Here is a 16922-nt window from a genome sequence, read left to right as displayed (position 1 = left end):
AATGTAACAGAATGTAACAGAATGTAACAGAATGTAACAGAATGCAACAGGAGAATGTAACAGAATGTAACAGAAGAATGTAACAGAATGTAACAGAAGAATGTAACAGAATGTAACAGAATGTAACAGAAGAATGTAACAGAATGTAACAGAATGTAACAGAAGAATGTAACAGAATGTAACAGAAGAATGTAACAGAATGTAACAGAAGAATGTAACAGAATGTAACAGAATGTAACAGAAGAATGTAACAGAATGTAACAGAAGAATGTAACAGAATGTAACAGAAGAATGTAACAGAATGTAACAGAATGCAACAGAAGAATGTAACAGAATGTAAGCTCACAAGATCAGGATGGTTTGTACGAGGCTGTAAAAGGCCATTTGTTGAAGAAAAATGATAAGAATGTGCTTGTTTTACTCTAGTTTCTGTTTTATTTTAATATTATATGATAAAATAATTTCTAGTAATGTAAGTGTTTTTGTTATATACAGGTTATGGCTGACTTTTACATTACATAACAATTTCACAATTAAATTGTTTTACAATTAGGATGAAAGAAAACGTTACACAAACTCAATCATCAGTCAATATCGGAATCAATCATTTAGTTAATTGACAATCATTTTAATAACAGAGACAGCAAAGGTTCATTTTATCCTTAGGCTACACTACAAGCTGGAGTTTTCGAATCCAACATTTCACAATGACACACCCAGAGAGCAAAAGCTTTGAGTGTGAATATCATTCTATTCTTTGATGCTGGCGTCCTGCAGATGACATTGTGATATTTCAAACTCGGAAAGATAAAATGATGAATAGAATAGAACAAGATGAATCCGAGAGCAGATCAGTCATGAGAGGCCAGCTCAATAATCTGTTCCCAGCTTTCAACAGTGACAGATCACAACCATAAGCCAATTGGTGGTTCCAATATGGAGTTTAGTTGTACAACTACTGGTCTACATGGGGTTCTGGAATGTCATACAACTGTCAGGAGAAACATGTGACGTTTGTAAAGTATTTATAGTGGTTCTGCCTTCTGAAATGTCAGGCTTATTACCAACAAAGAGCGGCCAGGAGAGATTTGAGAGACGACACAAGATTTGGGTGTCACAAAGTCATTCTAATACACTATAAAAATAATAATGCATGTGATTCTGCTGTCAGATTAAAAAAAGGCAATGTGTTTCTCATGTTAAATCCAATTAAACTGGATTGATGTCTTTATTACATCTGTTTGTGATGGTGTTAAAACATAAGTGTTCTGAGCAATCATGTGTCAAAGATCAAAAGTGTTGCAAGGCATGAGTAAGATCACCTACATTTACCAACATTTTACTGTGAGGAAGGAAAATCCTTTAGTGCTTTCGTGTGGAGTACTGGGTGTTGAGACATATTGCAACATTACATGTAGTCTAGTCAGCCTGGCCAGATTAATCTCCGGTTCAGCCAGGTCAGTATAAGGAGGTGGGGTCTGGTTAATCATTTATTAAATGTGATCAGCTGATCTTCTCAGGCCCATAAATTGACAGAGTTCCTGCAACACTGTCTCCGGCAAAGAGGACATTGGAGGTAAGAACTGATCTTTATTTCACTGCATTTTTTCAAATCTGTGCGGAGCAGTAATGACATTGTCTATTCTCTCTCTCCAGGTAGATAAAATGCGGGGTATATCTTATTGTACGATAGTGGCTATGCTGCTCTGCGTGGCCTTGGCGGCGCCCCATGACGGGGACCACGCCGGTCACACAGAAGACCACCACCACCACCTCCACCACATCGCTGGCGAGGCCCACCCTCAGCACAGCCACGGGGACGAAGAGTCCTGCCACAAGCTGGCGCCCCACAACGCAGACTTCGCCTTCACCCTGTACAGGAGCCTGAGCAAAGCCAACACCGAGAACATGAACATTTTCTTCTCTCCTCTGGGCATTGCCACTAGTCTGGCTATGCTGTCCCTTGGGGCTAAGGGAGACACCCACAGCCAGCTGTACTCCGCTCTGGGCTATGGCGCCTTCACACCGGAGCAGGTGAACAATGCTTACGAGCACCTGTACCACATGTTGGGCCACACTGGGGAGGCCATGCAGCTGGACATGGGCAATGCCTTGGCTCTGAGGGACGGCTTCAAGCCCCTAGCCAAGTTCCTTGAGGACGCCAAGCACTTCTACGCCAGCGAAGGCTTCACGGTTGACTTCAAGAACCCAGCTGAGGCTGCCGCCGAGATCAACAAGTTCATCGCCAAGAAGACCCAGGACAAGATCACGGACATGGTGAAGGATCTGGACCCTGATACAGCCATGATGCTCATCAACTACGTCTTCTTCAGAGGTAGGAGGAGGACACTGTAGTAGGAGAAAATGGTCATGCACTTATTGTTTAATTTAAGAACAACAAAATAATACAGATCATTGATCAATTGATTGACTGACTGAATGACTAACTAATTTCCACACTGTAAACTGAAGATGTGTCAATAAAGAATTAACAGAAAAGGAATGTGCAGAACAAACTAAAACCAATATAGGCTTATAACATTGTCTGTTTCTGCTTGCATGTTTACTACCCCTTAGTAACAATGTCCTCTACCTCCCTCCCCAGGGAAGTGGGATAAGCCCTTCGATGCCACGCTGACCGACAAGGCTGACTTCAAAGTGGACGAGAACACCAAGGTGCAGGTGGACATGATGAAGAGGACGGGTCGTTATGAGTTGTATCAGGACCAGGATAACTTCACCACCGTGGTCATACTGCCTTACAAAGGCAACTCCTCAATGATGGTGGTCCTGCCCAACGATGGAAAGATGGAGCATGTGGAGGCCTTCATCAACAAGGACTACCTGAAGCACGTGCACGAGCACCTGTTCAGGACGTGAGAACACATTATTTCATATGCTTTCTAATGTAACGTTCTCTATTTATTCATGGTATATATGGTCAGTGTAGTACTACATCCTCTTCAGGAGTTAAGGAGAGTAGATTTTTTGTAACTTTTTTTATTGGGCACCTTTTCAGTATAATGTTGTCTATTATTTTTATATTCTTTATTTCTATCTATTCTTAACGTAAGGTCAGGGTAGTTTGTTTATCAGCTGACAAGACAAAGTTTGCAATAAGCATCAGATTGTATCGTATATAGAGATTCTTAATGCAGATTAACATTTGAATGTGGCTGGCATTTTATTTGCGAGCGGCAGGATCATGTACGTTTCTTTGCGATAATACTGTAAACTCAGTGTATGATAATCTCTCTTTCAGCAATGTGGATATCTTCATGCCCAAGTTCTCCACCTCTACCTCGTACTCCCTGGGAGATCATCTGAAAGACATGGGCGTGGTCAATGCCTTTGGTGACTCAGCTGACTTCTCTGCCATCTCTGAGGATACCAAACTGAAGGTGTCCAAGGTATGATGATGTGTCACATCCATCTCATGTCTGCCTCTTCTCTTATCTGTCTGAGGGAACAAAATAGAATAAGAATGTCTGTCTCTGATGGACTACTAAGGGTCTATTCTATTCTATTATGTTTATAGGCCATGTAGGGGACAGTGCTGTCAAGGTCAACAAATGAACCCATTCCTGCTCCCTCCCCAGGTTACCCACAAGGCTGTGCTGAGCGTAGATGAGAAGGGGACTGAGGCGGCCGCTGTAACTACGATAGAGATCATGCCTATGTCTCTCCCAGACACCATCATGCTCAACAGGCCCTTCCTGCTCTTCATCCTGGAGGACTCTACCAAGAGCATTGTCTTCATGGGCAAAGTCACCAATCCCAGCCTCAAATGAACTACAGAGAGGGAGGGAAAGGGAGGGAGAGTGTGAATAACATCTGAGGAGATTTAAGAACGGTTTTTGTCTCTCATGCTTTAACAAGTGGCAAAACATATCTGTATCTGTCTTTGCGGTTCGCAGTTGTGGCATTCAAGTGTCGGCCATTTTGTCGACATGTGTTTTTATATCAACTCTATACCTAAAAGCAGAGGTGTGTGTGTGTCTGTGTGAGTTTGTAGTTAGCTTACAATTGTACTGATGTCCATGCTGGTTTGTTGATAGTGATGTGTCATGGTTATGTCTCTGGAAGTTGTGTTTCTAACGCATTTTCAAAAAATAAACACGTCTCCCAACAACATTAAAAAGAAAATGTTATATCGTCATTTTGAACAGTCAATAGCAGGCTGATGTCTCAAGCATTGATTTATCTGCATGCATTTCGACTGATATCTCATCTTGATTGTGATCATCTCAAATCATTGATTGGGTTAGATAGCCCCATGTCAGCATTGCAGTTCTTCTTTGATATAGAATTTTCACATTTTCCCAACACACTAGCATAGCACTAGCACACTAGTATTGCCAGGTAGACTAGACAACTGCTGTCTATCAAGAACAGAGATCTGGATGAGTCCTGAGTTAGAACATTTTCCCAGTAGAGGATAGGGACCTGGGTAACCTGAGGTTCATCGGCCCTAGCTGAGTCGGTGACTTTTGACCTGTAAATAGACAGTTGCTGCTGGGGAGTTTATGTAATCAATCAATACCCCCGTCCTCATTCTATCCCCCTCGCACTCTCACATACTGACTCGTCAGAAAGACATGACGGAAACAGACACACCTGACTCCATGTGGTATGGTGTGTGGACTGTGTCTTCAGATAAAAAATATTTTCAGATTTAGCTTTTGATTATTTCATTTTTCCTGTTTCAGGACAAAACAAGAATCCAATTGTAAAGACACAGACACAGATACAAATATCTAATACCAATTGTTAAGACACATAATGCATATTGCTTCAATCACAAAAGGAACACTAAAGGACTTCAACACAGATTGCTAACTAACCGAAACAGAACAATGCAGTACTTCAGAGAATTCACTTTCATTGATCCGTGGGTGCTCCTAGAAATCAATGTGTGAAGAAAAGCATTATACACAGTGAATCCCTGGGATATATCTTAAGACCAACATACAGTAATTGTAGATGCATTGCATTGCATTGAGTTATGGACACGATCTCTTAGAGGAGGGTGCCCCACATCTCAATGGTGTGTCTAATCTACCCATTCTTTCCAGACCAGTTGATAACCCAAACACAATTTTTAACCTTAACCCCACCCCCCAGCTTTGTTCATCATTAGCTTGACAAACTCCCTCTTCTTATCAACCCCAACCCCCTCTTCTTCAAACCCCAACCACCTCTTTTTTAAACCCCAACCCCCTCTTCTTCCCAACCCCAACCCTCTCTTCTTCCTAACCCCAACCCCTATTCTTCCAAACCCCAAACCCCTCTTCTTCAAACCCCAACCCCCTCTTTTTTCAAACCCCAACCTCCTCTTCCTCAAACCCCAAGTCCCTCTTCTTCAAACCCCAACCCCTCTTCTTCAAACCCCAACCCCCTCTTTTTCAAACCCCAACCTCCTCTTCTTCAAACCCCAAGTCCCTCTTCTTCATACCACAACCCCCTTTTCTTCAAACCCCAACCCCTTCTTCTTCCCAACCCCAACCCCTCTTCCTCCCAACCCCAAACCCCTCTGCTTCCCAACCCCAACCCCCTCTTCTTCCAAACCCCAAACCCCTTTTCTTCAAACCCCAACCCGCTCTTTTTCAAACCCCAACCTCCTCTTCTTAAAAACCCCAAGTCCCTCTTCTTCATACCACAACCCCCTCTTCTTCCCAACCCCAAAATGATTGTTCTGTTATGAATTATTATTCGGCTGTATGGATTCATTTACTTTTAGGAGATATTTTTTGTCAACAATGTGGCCTCATTAAAAACATGCTCCGGAATTTTAGCGACCACAAAGTATTTTTTAAACCTCTCGCTTTGGGCTGGATGTGTCAATGTGTAGTTCATACATGCATAATCTATGAGCAGGATTGCTGTTTTCCCTAAATTAGCCACAAAATCCCAACTGTTTTTCAACCTCAACTCCTGCTTCTTCTCAAGCTCAACCACCCCTTTCTCTCAACCCCAAACACCTATTATTCTCACTCCCAAAACCAGTCATCTCTTTTCTGCTCTGCCTATTATCTAATATTAAAGAGCTCAAATGGCATGTTACCCACTCAGTCAGGCTAGGGGTTGGATTGTGTGAAGTGATCATCTATAGCAGACAAGGTGAAAAATCTGTCAAGGTGCCCTTGAGCAAGGCACCTAACAGGCACTTAACACCTAATGTGCTCCAGGGGTGCTGAACCTCTAAAACAGCACATTTTACGGTGAATTCGGGGAAGTATTCAGACCCATTCCCTTTTTCCAAAAATGTTTGTTTACAAAATGGATTAAATAAATAACATTATAAATCTACATATAATACCCCATAATGACAAAGCAAAAACAGGTCTTTAGATTTTTTTGCAAATGCTTTACAAATAAATAACAGAAATACATTTTTTACAGTACGTAAGTAATCAGACCCTTGTTATGAGACTTGAAATTGAGCTCATCTGTATTCTGTTTCCATTGATTATCCTTGAAATGTTTCTACAACTTGATTGGAGTCCACCTGTGGTAAATTCAATTGATTGGACATGGCTTGGAAAGGCACAAACCTGTCTATATAGGGTCCTACAGCTGACAGTGAGTGTCTGAGCAAAATCCAAACCATGAGGTCGAAGGAATTGTCCATACAGCTCCGAGATAGGATTGTGTGGAGGTACTGATCTGGGGAAGGGTACCAAAACATTTCTGCAGCATTGAAGGTTCCCAAGGACACAGTGGCCTCCATCATTTTTAAATGGAAGAAGTTTGGAACCACCAAGACTCTTCCTAGAGCTGGTTGCCTGGCCAAACTGAGCAATCGGGGGAGAAGGGCCTTGGTCTGAGAAATGACCAAGAACCCAATGGTCGCTCTCACAGAGCTCCAGAGTGCCTCTTTGGAGATGGGAGAACCTTCCAGAAGGACAACCATCTCTACAGCACTCCACTAATCAGGCCTTTATGTTAAAGTTGCCAGATGGAAGCCACTCCTCAGTAAAAGGCACATGACAGCCTGCTTGAAGTTTTCCAAAAGGCATCTAAAGGACTCTCAGACCATGAGAAACAAGATTCTGTGGTCTGATGAAACCAAGATTGAACTCTTTGGCCTGAATGCCAAGCTTCACATCTGGAGGAAACCTGGCACCACCCCTACAGTTAACCATGGTGGTGGAAGCATCATGCTGTGGTGATGTTTTTCAGCGGCAGGGACTGAGAGACTAGTCAGGATCGAGGGAAAGATGAACGGAGCAAAGTACAGAGATTTCCTTGATGAAAACCTGCTCCAGAGATTTCAGGACTTTAGACTGGGGCGAAGGATTAACTTCCAACGGGGCAACGACCCTAAGCACACAGCCAAAACAATGGAGGAGTGGCTTCGGGACAAGTTTCTGAATGTCACACACAAGAAGACTCGAGTCTATAATCGCTGCTAAAGGTGCTTCAACAAAGTACTGAGTAAAGGGTCTGAATACTTATATAAATATGATTTCAGTTTTGCAAAATGTTGAAAAAGTGAAGGGGTCTGAATACCCTCTGAAGGCACTGTATATACATTCAGATACAGTGAGCTCCAAAAGTATTGTGATAGTGACACAGTTTCTGTTGTTTTGACTCTGTAGTCCAGCAGTTTGGAATTGAAATAAAACATTGACAATGAGGTTAAAGTGCAGACTGAAGGTCTTTTCATCCATATCGGGTGAACCATTTAGAAGTTACAGCACTTTTTGTACATAGTCCACCCATTTTAGGGGACCAAAAGTATTGGGACAAATACTTGAAATGTTTGGGGTCACTTAGAAATGTCCTTGTTTTTGAAAGAAAAGCTATATTTTGGTCCATTAAAATATCAAATTGATCAGAAATACAGTGTAGACATTGTTAATGTTGTAAATGACTATTGTCACTGGAAACAGCTGATTTTTTATGGAATATCTACATAGGCGTACAGAGGCCCATTATCAGCAACTATCACTCCTGTGTTCCATTTGCACGTTGTGTTAGTTAATCCAAGTTTATCATTTTAAAAGGTTAATTGATCATTAGAAAACCCTTTACGGCTGAAACGTTTGCTTGCTCGATTGGTTACAAGGACCTAACTTGTGCAAGGAAAACATTCCCCACACCAGTACACCACAGCCACCAGCCTGTACCACCAGCTGTACCAGACAGGATGGGTCCATGGACTCATGCTACTTATGCCAAATCCTGACTCTGCCATCAGAATGACGCAACAGGAACCAGGATTCGTGGGAACAGGTGATGCTTTTCCACTCCTCCATTGTCCAGTGTTGGTGCAGCTTATTCGTGTTTTTAGCTGATGGGAGTGGAATCCGGTGTTGTCGTCTGCTGCAATAGCACATCCATGACAAAGACCGACGAGTTGTGTGTTCCGAGATGACCATTATTTGTCAGTTTGTGGCCCGCCTGTTAGCTTGCACGATTCTTGTCATTCTCCTTCAACCTCTCTCATCAACAAGCCCAAAGGACTTCCACTGACTGGATGTTTTTTGTTGGTCGCACCATTGTTCCATCAAGCTTGTAGTTGCATAAAACCTCAAATCACTGCCTGGTCAGAGAGACTGGAGAAACAGATTACGCAAGACTCCGTCTGAGAGAAAGAACAAAGGCAACGACAAAAGTTGAATGAAGAGATAACTTCCCACTGGGCACACACAGATTGAATCAATGTTGTTTTCCAAATAATTTCAATGAAATGATGTTGAATCAACGTGGAATAGATGTTGAATTGATGTCTGTGCCCAATGGGTTGGTACATCTACATCTACTGTATCTACATTCTTCTTCTTGAAGGCTGCAGCATTCAGCAGTCGGACAGATAAATAAACAGACATTGAGGCACAGTTAATGATAACTCGCTCTAGTCTACCTGAAAGCTTGTTCAATATAAGCTAATGATGCTTTTATTCCCTGACTGAACAAACCATCAAACAAAAGGCTCAGGCAGAAAAAGATTGATGGTATCACGGATCAGCTCAGCTGTTGACCATGTCACACAAACTATGTTTTGAAGTTTCCAGTCCTACCATTACCTTTCTAATCTCGTTTGACTCAACATTTTGATCCGTTTTAGAAAGAAGTCCATGTCAGAGTTCCCAGAGAATATTGTTTTAAATGATGTTTAAATTGTGTTAAATGTTTTAAACGGTAGACATGTTCTGCATTTAATGGGCCTAATTAGGAGATGTAATCAAAAACACACAACGTCCAGACAGAATCAAATGTTGGACTGACATGTAATGATTACTAGGTATGGCAACAAAACTCCATCCTATCAAAACAGGCTGAAATTTCAGGCGGCCTTTTCAAACATCTCTTACACTAAAATGGCATTATCATAATTTTCTAAATTTCACTGTATAATTTCAATCTCATAGTTTGGAAATATATATAAAACGCAGCGAATTGCAGTGGGCTTTTAAAATGAGTACTTTCTGGAGATGTTGTTGAAGTGAATGGGGTGGTTATTCAAGCAATAAGGCACGAGGGGGTGTGGTATATTGTCAAAATACCACGGCTAAGGTATGTTCTTAAGTATGACACAACGCGGATTGCCTAAATACAGCTCTTAGCCATGGTATATTGGCCATATACCACAAACCCGAGGTGCCTTTTTGCTATTATAAACTGGTTACCAATGTAATTACAGCAGTAAAAATAAATGTTTTGTCATACCCATGGTATACGGTCTGATATACCACGGCTGTCATTCAATCAGCGTTCATGGCTCGAACCACCCAGTGGTTCTCCCACGAGGGATCATTTTCCTTGATTTACTATCCTTGTGGGGAATTTTAGGTCCCCACAAGGATAGAAGAACCACACACACACACACACACACACACACACTATCCCTGTTCTTCACCAGGTGGCAGTGTTGTCTCTTCAGTTGCCTAAAGCATCACCCCACTCCTTCCTCTCTGTGTTCAGCTACTGTAATTCTCTATCCATTTGAGTTTGCAATTCAGAGCCAAATGAAGCCACATCTGCCTCATAATTCATTGGACTGCTTTACACATCCAACTCTATAATTCATCGAATGTTTGGAAGGTCATGGAATTTTTTGTTCTCATCCTCCACTATTAAGTGTATGTCACTGCACCACAAAGCCAGGAAGAACACATTAGAAAGTCTTCTCTGAAGAATTCCAGCAGCTAAACTCAAACCCCCTGGTAAAAAAACCTCCTCTACAGTGGTATTGGCATTGCAATCATTCCCAAAGGCCCTTGAGCCTTGGGATGAAACAGAATAGGTTCTGATTACTTGTGCTGTGCATAGTCAGGATAAATCAGATATTGGTGTGTGATGATAGACATTATATGATATATATGATATACAGTGCATTCAGAAAGTATTCAGACCCCATTCATTTTTCTGTAAGGCTTGACGCTGGTAGAGACGAGAAGCAGGAACAGGGAGTGGACATTTAATTATCAACGGACATGGAACGGAACAGGACAGGACAGCGTCTGGACAAGAACACATAACATTAATGCAGACACAGGGAAGAAACGGGGGAGCAGACAGTTATATACGGGGCAATCAACAAAGGGAAGGAGTCCAGGTGAGTCCAATGAGCGCTGCTGTGCATAATGATTATGACAGGTGTGCGCAATGAAGGGCAGCCTGGTGCCCTCGTGCGGCAGAGAGGGAGAGCGGGAGTAGGCGTTACAGTACCCCACCCACTAGGGGCGCAACCCGACATCCCACCAGGGCGAGCCTGACGGGCCGGCCGAGGCATGGGTGCTGGACAAGCCGGCTGGAGCGTAGAAGCCCGACGAACCGGCAGAGGCGTGGGAGCCTGGCGAGCCGGCTCAGGCGTGGGAGCCATACAAACCGGCAGAGGCGTGGGAGCCTGGCGAGCCGGCTCAGGCGTGGGAGCCATACAAACCGGCTGAGGTGTGGGAGCCTGATGGGCAGGCTGAAGCATGACGCGGGGTGGGCGCCTGCTGAGCCCACAGAGGCAAGACGACCTCTCGAGCCAGCTAAGGCGTGGAAGCCCAACGAGCTAGCTGAGGCACTGCCAGGTCCCTCGGCGACAGCGCCTGGACAAGAACACATAACATTAATGCAGACACAGGGAACAAATGGAGAGCAGACAGTCATATACGGGGCAATAAACAAAGGGAAGGAGTCCAGGTGAGTGCAATGAGCACTGCTGTGCATAATGATGGTCACAGGTGTGCGTAATGATGGTCACAGGTGTGCGTAATGAAGGTCACAGGTGTGCGTATTGAAGGGCAGCCTGGCGCCAGAGAGGGAGAGCTGGAGCAGACGTGACATTTTCCACATTTTGTTATGTTATAGCCTCATTCTAAAATCTATTTAACTGTTTTTAACCCCTCATCAATCTACACACAATACCCCACAATGACAATGCACATTTTTTTTTTGCAAATGTATAAAAATAAAAAAACGGAAATATCACATTTACGTAATTATTTACACCGTTTACTCAGTACTTTGTTGAAGTACCTTTGGCAGCGATTGCAGCCTTGAGTAATCTTGGGTATGGCGATACAAGCTTGGCACACAGGTATTTGGGAAGTTTCTCCCATTCTTTTCTTCTCCCATTCTTCTCTCCCATTCTTCCCATCCTCTCAAGCTCTGTCAGGTTGGATGGAGAGCGTCGTTGCACAGCTATCTTCAGGTCTCTCCAGAGATGTTCAATCAGGTTCAAGTCCGGACTCTAGCTGGGCCACTCAAGGACATTCAAAGACTTGTCACGAAGACTCTCCTGCGTTGTCTTGACTTTGTGCTTAGGGCCTGTAATGGTTTTCTTCTGGGGAAAGAGAGGCGGACCAAAACGCAGCGTGGTTACTTGTAAACATCTTTAATAAAGATGAACAATGAACAATCTACAAAACAAGAAATGTGAAAAAACCGAAACAGCCCTATCTGGTGCAACAAACACAGAGACAGGAACAATCACCCACAAGAGACCTAAAGAATATGGCTGCCTAAATATGGTTCCCAATCAGAGACAATGATAAACACCTGCCTCTGATTGAGAACCACTCTAGGCAACCATAGACTTACCTAGAGTACTACTCTAACCACAATACCATAACTACAAACAACCTCAGACAAAACAAACCACATAAATCCCCATGTCACACCCTGGCCTCACCAAAATACTAACGAAAACCCAGAATACTAAGGCCAGGGCGTGACAGTACCTCCCCCCAAAGGAGCGGAATCCCGGCCGCCACCTAAATCCATAGGGGAGGGTCTGGGTGGGCGTCTGTCCACGGTGGCGGCTCTGGCGCTGGACGTGGACCCCATTCCAACATAGTCTCTGTCCACCTCCTTCGCGTCCCTTGATTGGCGACCCTCGCTGCCGACCCAGGCCTACTAACCCCAACAAAGGGCCCACCTGGACTGAGGGGTGCCTCATGACTGAGGAAGCTCAGGACTGAGGGGAAGCTCAGGACTGAGGGGAAGCTCAGGCAGGTTGATGGATCTGGCAGATCCTGGCTGGCTGGTGGTTCTGGCAGATCCTGGCTGACTGGCGGTTCCGGCAGATCCTGGCTGACTGGCGGTTCCGGCAGATCCTGGCTGACTGGCGGTTACGGCCGATCCTGGCTGACTGGCGGTTCCGGCCGATCCTGGCTGACTGGCGGTTCCGGCCGATCCTGGCTGACTGGCAGTTCCGGCCGATCCTGGCTGTCTGGCAGTTCTGGCCAATCCTGGCTGTCTGGCAGTTCTGGCCTATCCTGGCTGACTGACGGATCCTGGCTGACTGGTGGATCCTGGCTGACCCTGGCTGACTGACGGCTCTGGCAGATCCTGGCTGACTGACGGCTCTGGCAGGTCCTGGTTGACTGGCGGATCCTGGCTGAATGGCGGATCCTGGCAGACTGGCGGCTCTGGCGGCTCCTGGCTGACTGGCGGCACTGGCGGCTCCTTGCAGACTGGCGGCACTGGCGGCTCCTTGCAGACTGGCGGCTCCTTGCAGACTGGCGGCACTGGCGGCACTGGGCAGACTGGTGGCACTGGCGGCGCTGGGCAGACGGGTGGCTCAGGCGGCGCTGATGGCGCTTGGCAGACGGGTAGCTCAGACGGCGCTGGGCAGACTGGAAGCACCTGTGTTGATGGGATGGAGAGACAGCCTGGTGCGGGGTGCCTTGCATACTATGCCAAACCAACACCCTTCTCCCTATTCTGTCCAATACATCCTCAACACCCTCAGACTCAGCACTCAGCTTTGCCGACAGCTCCAATTCCATCCATGGCTCCTTACGGTAAACAGGGGGAGTTGGCTCAGGTCTGACTCCTGACTCTGCCACACTCTCCCTGTCCCTCCTCCCAATACATTTTTGGGGCTGCCTTTCGGGCTTCCAGCCGCTCTGCCGTGCTAGCTCCTCCTGCTGCTGCTTTTGCTGCTGCTGCTGTTGCTCCTGCTGCACCTGTTGCTTCTCCTGCTGCTGCTGTTGCTACTGCCTCTGTTTACCACGCCGCTTGGTCCTTGGTTGGTGGGTGATTCTGTAATGGTTTTCTTCTGGGGAAAGAGAGGCGACCAAAACGCAGCGTGGTTACTTGTAAACATCTTTAATAAAGATGAACAATGAACAATCTACAAAACAAGAAATGTGAAAAAACCGAAACAGCCCTATCTGGTTCAACAAACACAGAGACAGGAACAATCACCCACAAGAGACCTAAAGAATATGGCTGCCTAAATATGGTTCCCAATCAGAGACAACGATAAACACCTGCCTCTGATTGAGAACCACTCCAGGCAACCATAGACTATTCTAAACAACCCCACTAACCACAATACCATAACTACAAACAACCCCAGACAAAACAAACCACATAAATCCCCATGTCACACCCTGGCCTCACCAAAATACTAACGAAAACCCAGAATACTAATGCCAGGGCGTGACAGGGTCGTTGTCCTGAGAGCGCAGGAGCAGGAGCAGGTTTTCATCAAGAAACGTTGTTCCGTTCATCTTTCCCTCGACCCTGACTAGTCTTCCAGTCCTTGCCGATGAAAATCATCTCCACCGCATGATGCTGCCTCCACCATGCTTCCCCATAGGGATGGCTCCAGGTTTCCTCCAGACGTGACGCTTGGCATTCAGGCCAAAGAGTTCAATCTTGGTTTCATCAGACCACAGAATCTTGTTTCTCATGGTCTGAGAGTCCATTAGGTGCCTTTTGGCAGACTCCAAACGGGCTGTCATGTGCCTTTTACTGAGGGGTGGCTTCTGTCTGGACACTCTACCATAAAGGCCTGATTGGTGAAGTGCTGTAGAGATGATTGTTCTCCTGGTAGGTTCTCCCATCTCCACAGAGGAACTCTGCAGCTCTGTCAGAGTGACCATCGGGTTCTTGGTCACCTCCCCCGATTGCTCAGTTTGGGCGGGCGGCCAGCTTTAGTAGGAGTCTTAGTGGTTCCAAACTTCTTCCATGATGGAGGCCACTGTGTTCTTGGGGACCTTCAACGGTGCAGAAATGTTGTGGTACCCTTCCTCAGATCTGTACCTCGACACAATCCTATCTCGGAGCTGTACGGACAATTCCTTCCACCTCATGGATTGGTTTTTGAAAATACATGGATTTGGTTTTTAAAAATACATGTTTTGTCATACCGGTGGTATACGGTCTGGTATACTACTGTTGTCAGCCAATCAGCATTCAGGACTCAAACCACCCAGGTTATAATCAATTTTAGAATAAGGCTGTAACGTAACAAAATGTTGAAAAATGGAAGGGGTCTGAATACTTTCCGAATTCAGTGTATATTATATGCAGTTACAGCATGGATGAACTGTGTTGGTATGTTATAACAGCATCAAAGCAACAACAACACATCCAGAACATAAGTGAAGCGCAGATTATTGACAGAAAGAGAATGATTTATACTGTATGCCATCAAAGAAAAAACCAGAGAAACCAAGAGTGAACTTGATCTACACTTGTATTATGTATTATTCCTTACGGTTGTTCATGGAAAGAAGAACTATGAAGCTCTAAGCTCACATGAAAATACAGTACATGGTCAAAAGTAGACAAAAATTGGTTGTAGAAAGGCCTTACTCAAGAGCTCAGCAACTTTCAAAGTGACACCGTCATAGGACACCACCTTTCCAACAAGTCAGTTTGTGAAATTTCTGCCTTACTAGAGCTGCCCCCGGTAAACTGTAAGTGCTGTTATTGTGAAGTGGAAATGTCAAGGCGCAACAATGGCTTAGCCACAAAGTGGTAGGCCACACAAGCTCACAGAACGGGACCCCCGAGTGCTGAAGGGCCCAGCGTATTAAAACCGCCTGTCCTCGGTTGCAACACTAACTACCGAGTTCCAAACTGCATCTGGAAGCAAAGTCAGCAAAGGGACTGTTAGTCAGTAGCTTCATGAAATTGGTTTCCATGGCCGAGCAGCCGCACACAAGCCCAAGTTCACCATGCGCAATGCCAAGCGTTAGCTTGTGGTGTAAAGTGGTGTAAAGCTTGCCGCTATTGAACTCTGGAGCAGTGGAAAGGTGTTCATGGTTCGAGCTAGGCCCCTTAGTTCCAGTGAAGGGAAATCTTAGCACTACAGTACACATACATTTTTTTTTGTGGCAACAGTTTGGGGAAGGCCCTTGCCTGTTTCAGCGTGACAATGCCCCCGTGCACAAAGCAAGGTCCATACAGAAATAGTTTGTCAAATTCGACGTGGAAGAACTTGACTGGCCTGCACAGAGCCCTGACCTCAACCCCATCGAACACCTTTGTGATGAATTGCAATGCCGACTGCGAGCCAGGTCTAATCGCCCAACATCAGTGCCCGACCTCACTAATGCTCTTGTGGCCAAAGTGAAGTAAGTCCCTGCATCAAAGTCAACATTTAGTGGAAAGCATTACCAGAAGAGTGGAGTCTGTTATAGCATCAAAGGGGAGACCAGCTCCATAATAATTTCCATGATTTTGGAATGAGATGTTTGATGAGTGTCCACATACTTTTGGCAATGTAGTGTATCAAAACATATGTTAACTATGGCTCAGCAGGCAGCAAATGTCAAGCCACGACAGTGTGTCACATCCTTGACATCCCTCTTGGCACTGTGTGCACTGTGATAAACCGCCCCAGGGTGGTCGTTCTCCTTCTGGCTATATATTGAGGTAAATAGCTTAGCATCCTCTGAATGGGAAAGTAGTAATAGGATATTTGATACAACACCAGAGGCAGAATGACTAACTGATGGGCATATTGCCGTTGTCATGGCATCTGGCACTATTATACATCCATGCCAGTTGCTGTCGTGAGTTTGTCATTTTCCAAATGTCCTTCTCCTCCTTCTTTTTAGTAATATAATATTTAAATTAAAAGGTCTGGATTCAATCTGTATTGTAGAAGTATTGTGGAAGATCTGCATCATAGCTTGATATGAATTTGAAGGCAATGTTACCACGTTCGCGGAGACTGCAGTCACCGTAAATGCTGCATTGTCCCGACTCCTACCAAAGGTGGCTCCCCTTCCTGTTCGGGCGGCACTCGGTGGTCGTCGTCACCGGCCTACTAGCTGCCACTGATCCTTTCTCCCCTTCCTGTTCGGGCGGCACTCGGTGGTCGTCGTCACCGGCCTACGAGCTGCCACTGATCCTTTCTTCCCATCCTGTTCGGGCGGCACTCGGTGGTCGTCGTCACCGGCCTACTAGCTGCCACTGATCCTTTCTCCCCTTTCTGTTTATTGGTTTCACCTGTTTGTGTTTAGGCTGATTAGTCAGGGTTTATTTACCCGTAGGCCCACCTGCTCTGTGTGCGGGATTGTTTGTTGTAACTTGTGTGCTGTGTCTGTGGGTTACGTGTTTTGCTGGACAGTCCCCGTGTTTGGGTCATTTGTTTGTTGTGCGCCCCGGGGTTTTCGGGGGGTTGGCTTATGTTCGCCGTTTTGTGCATTAAAGTAGCACTACCCTGAACTCTCTGCTTC

The 16922-nt window shown here is 45.2% G+C and overlaps 1 protein-coding gene across 1 annotated transcript; it reads left to right on the top strand.

Moving 5' to 3' along the window:
- Positions 1-1472: 1472 nt before the first annotated feature.
- LOC115139183 (alpha-1-antitrypsin homolog) lies at positions 1473-4146 on the top strand. The gene is made up of 5 exons (XM_029676317.2): positions 1473-1576; positions 1657-2335; positions 2606-2876; positions 3263-3410; positions 3600-4146. The coding sequence occupies exons 2-5, from the start codon at positions 1666-1668 to the stop codon at positions 3789-3791; spliced, it is 1281 nt and encodes a 426-aa protein (XP_029532177.1). The 5' UTR covers positions 1473-1576; positions 1657-1665; the 3' UTR covers positions 3792-4146.
- Positions 4147-16922: the final 12776 nt, after the last annotated feature.

The sequence above is a fragment of the Oncorhynchus nerka genome, linkage group LG13, assembly GCF_034236695.1.
Source record: "Oncorhynchus nerka isolate Pitt River linkage group LG13, Oner_Uvic_2.0, whole genome shotgun sequence".
Taxonomy (NCBI): Eukaryota; Metazoa; Chordata; class Actinopteri; order Salmoniformes; family Salmonidae; genus Oncorhynchus; species Oncorhynchus nerka.
The sequence above is the reverse complement of the archived record's forward strand: the minus strand, read 5'-3'. Positions and strand labels throughout refer to the sequence as shown.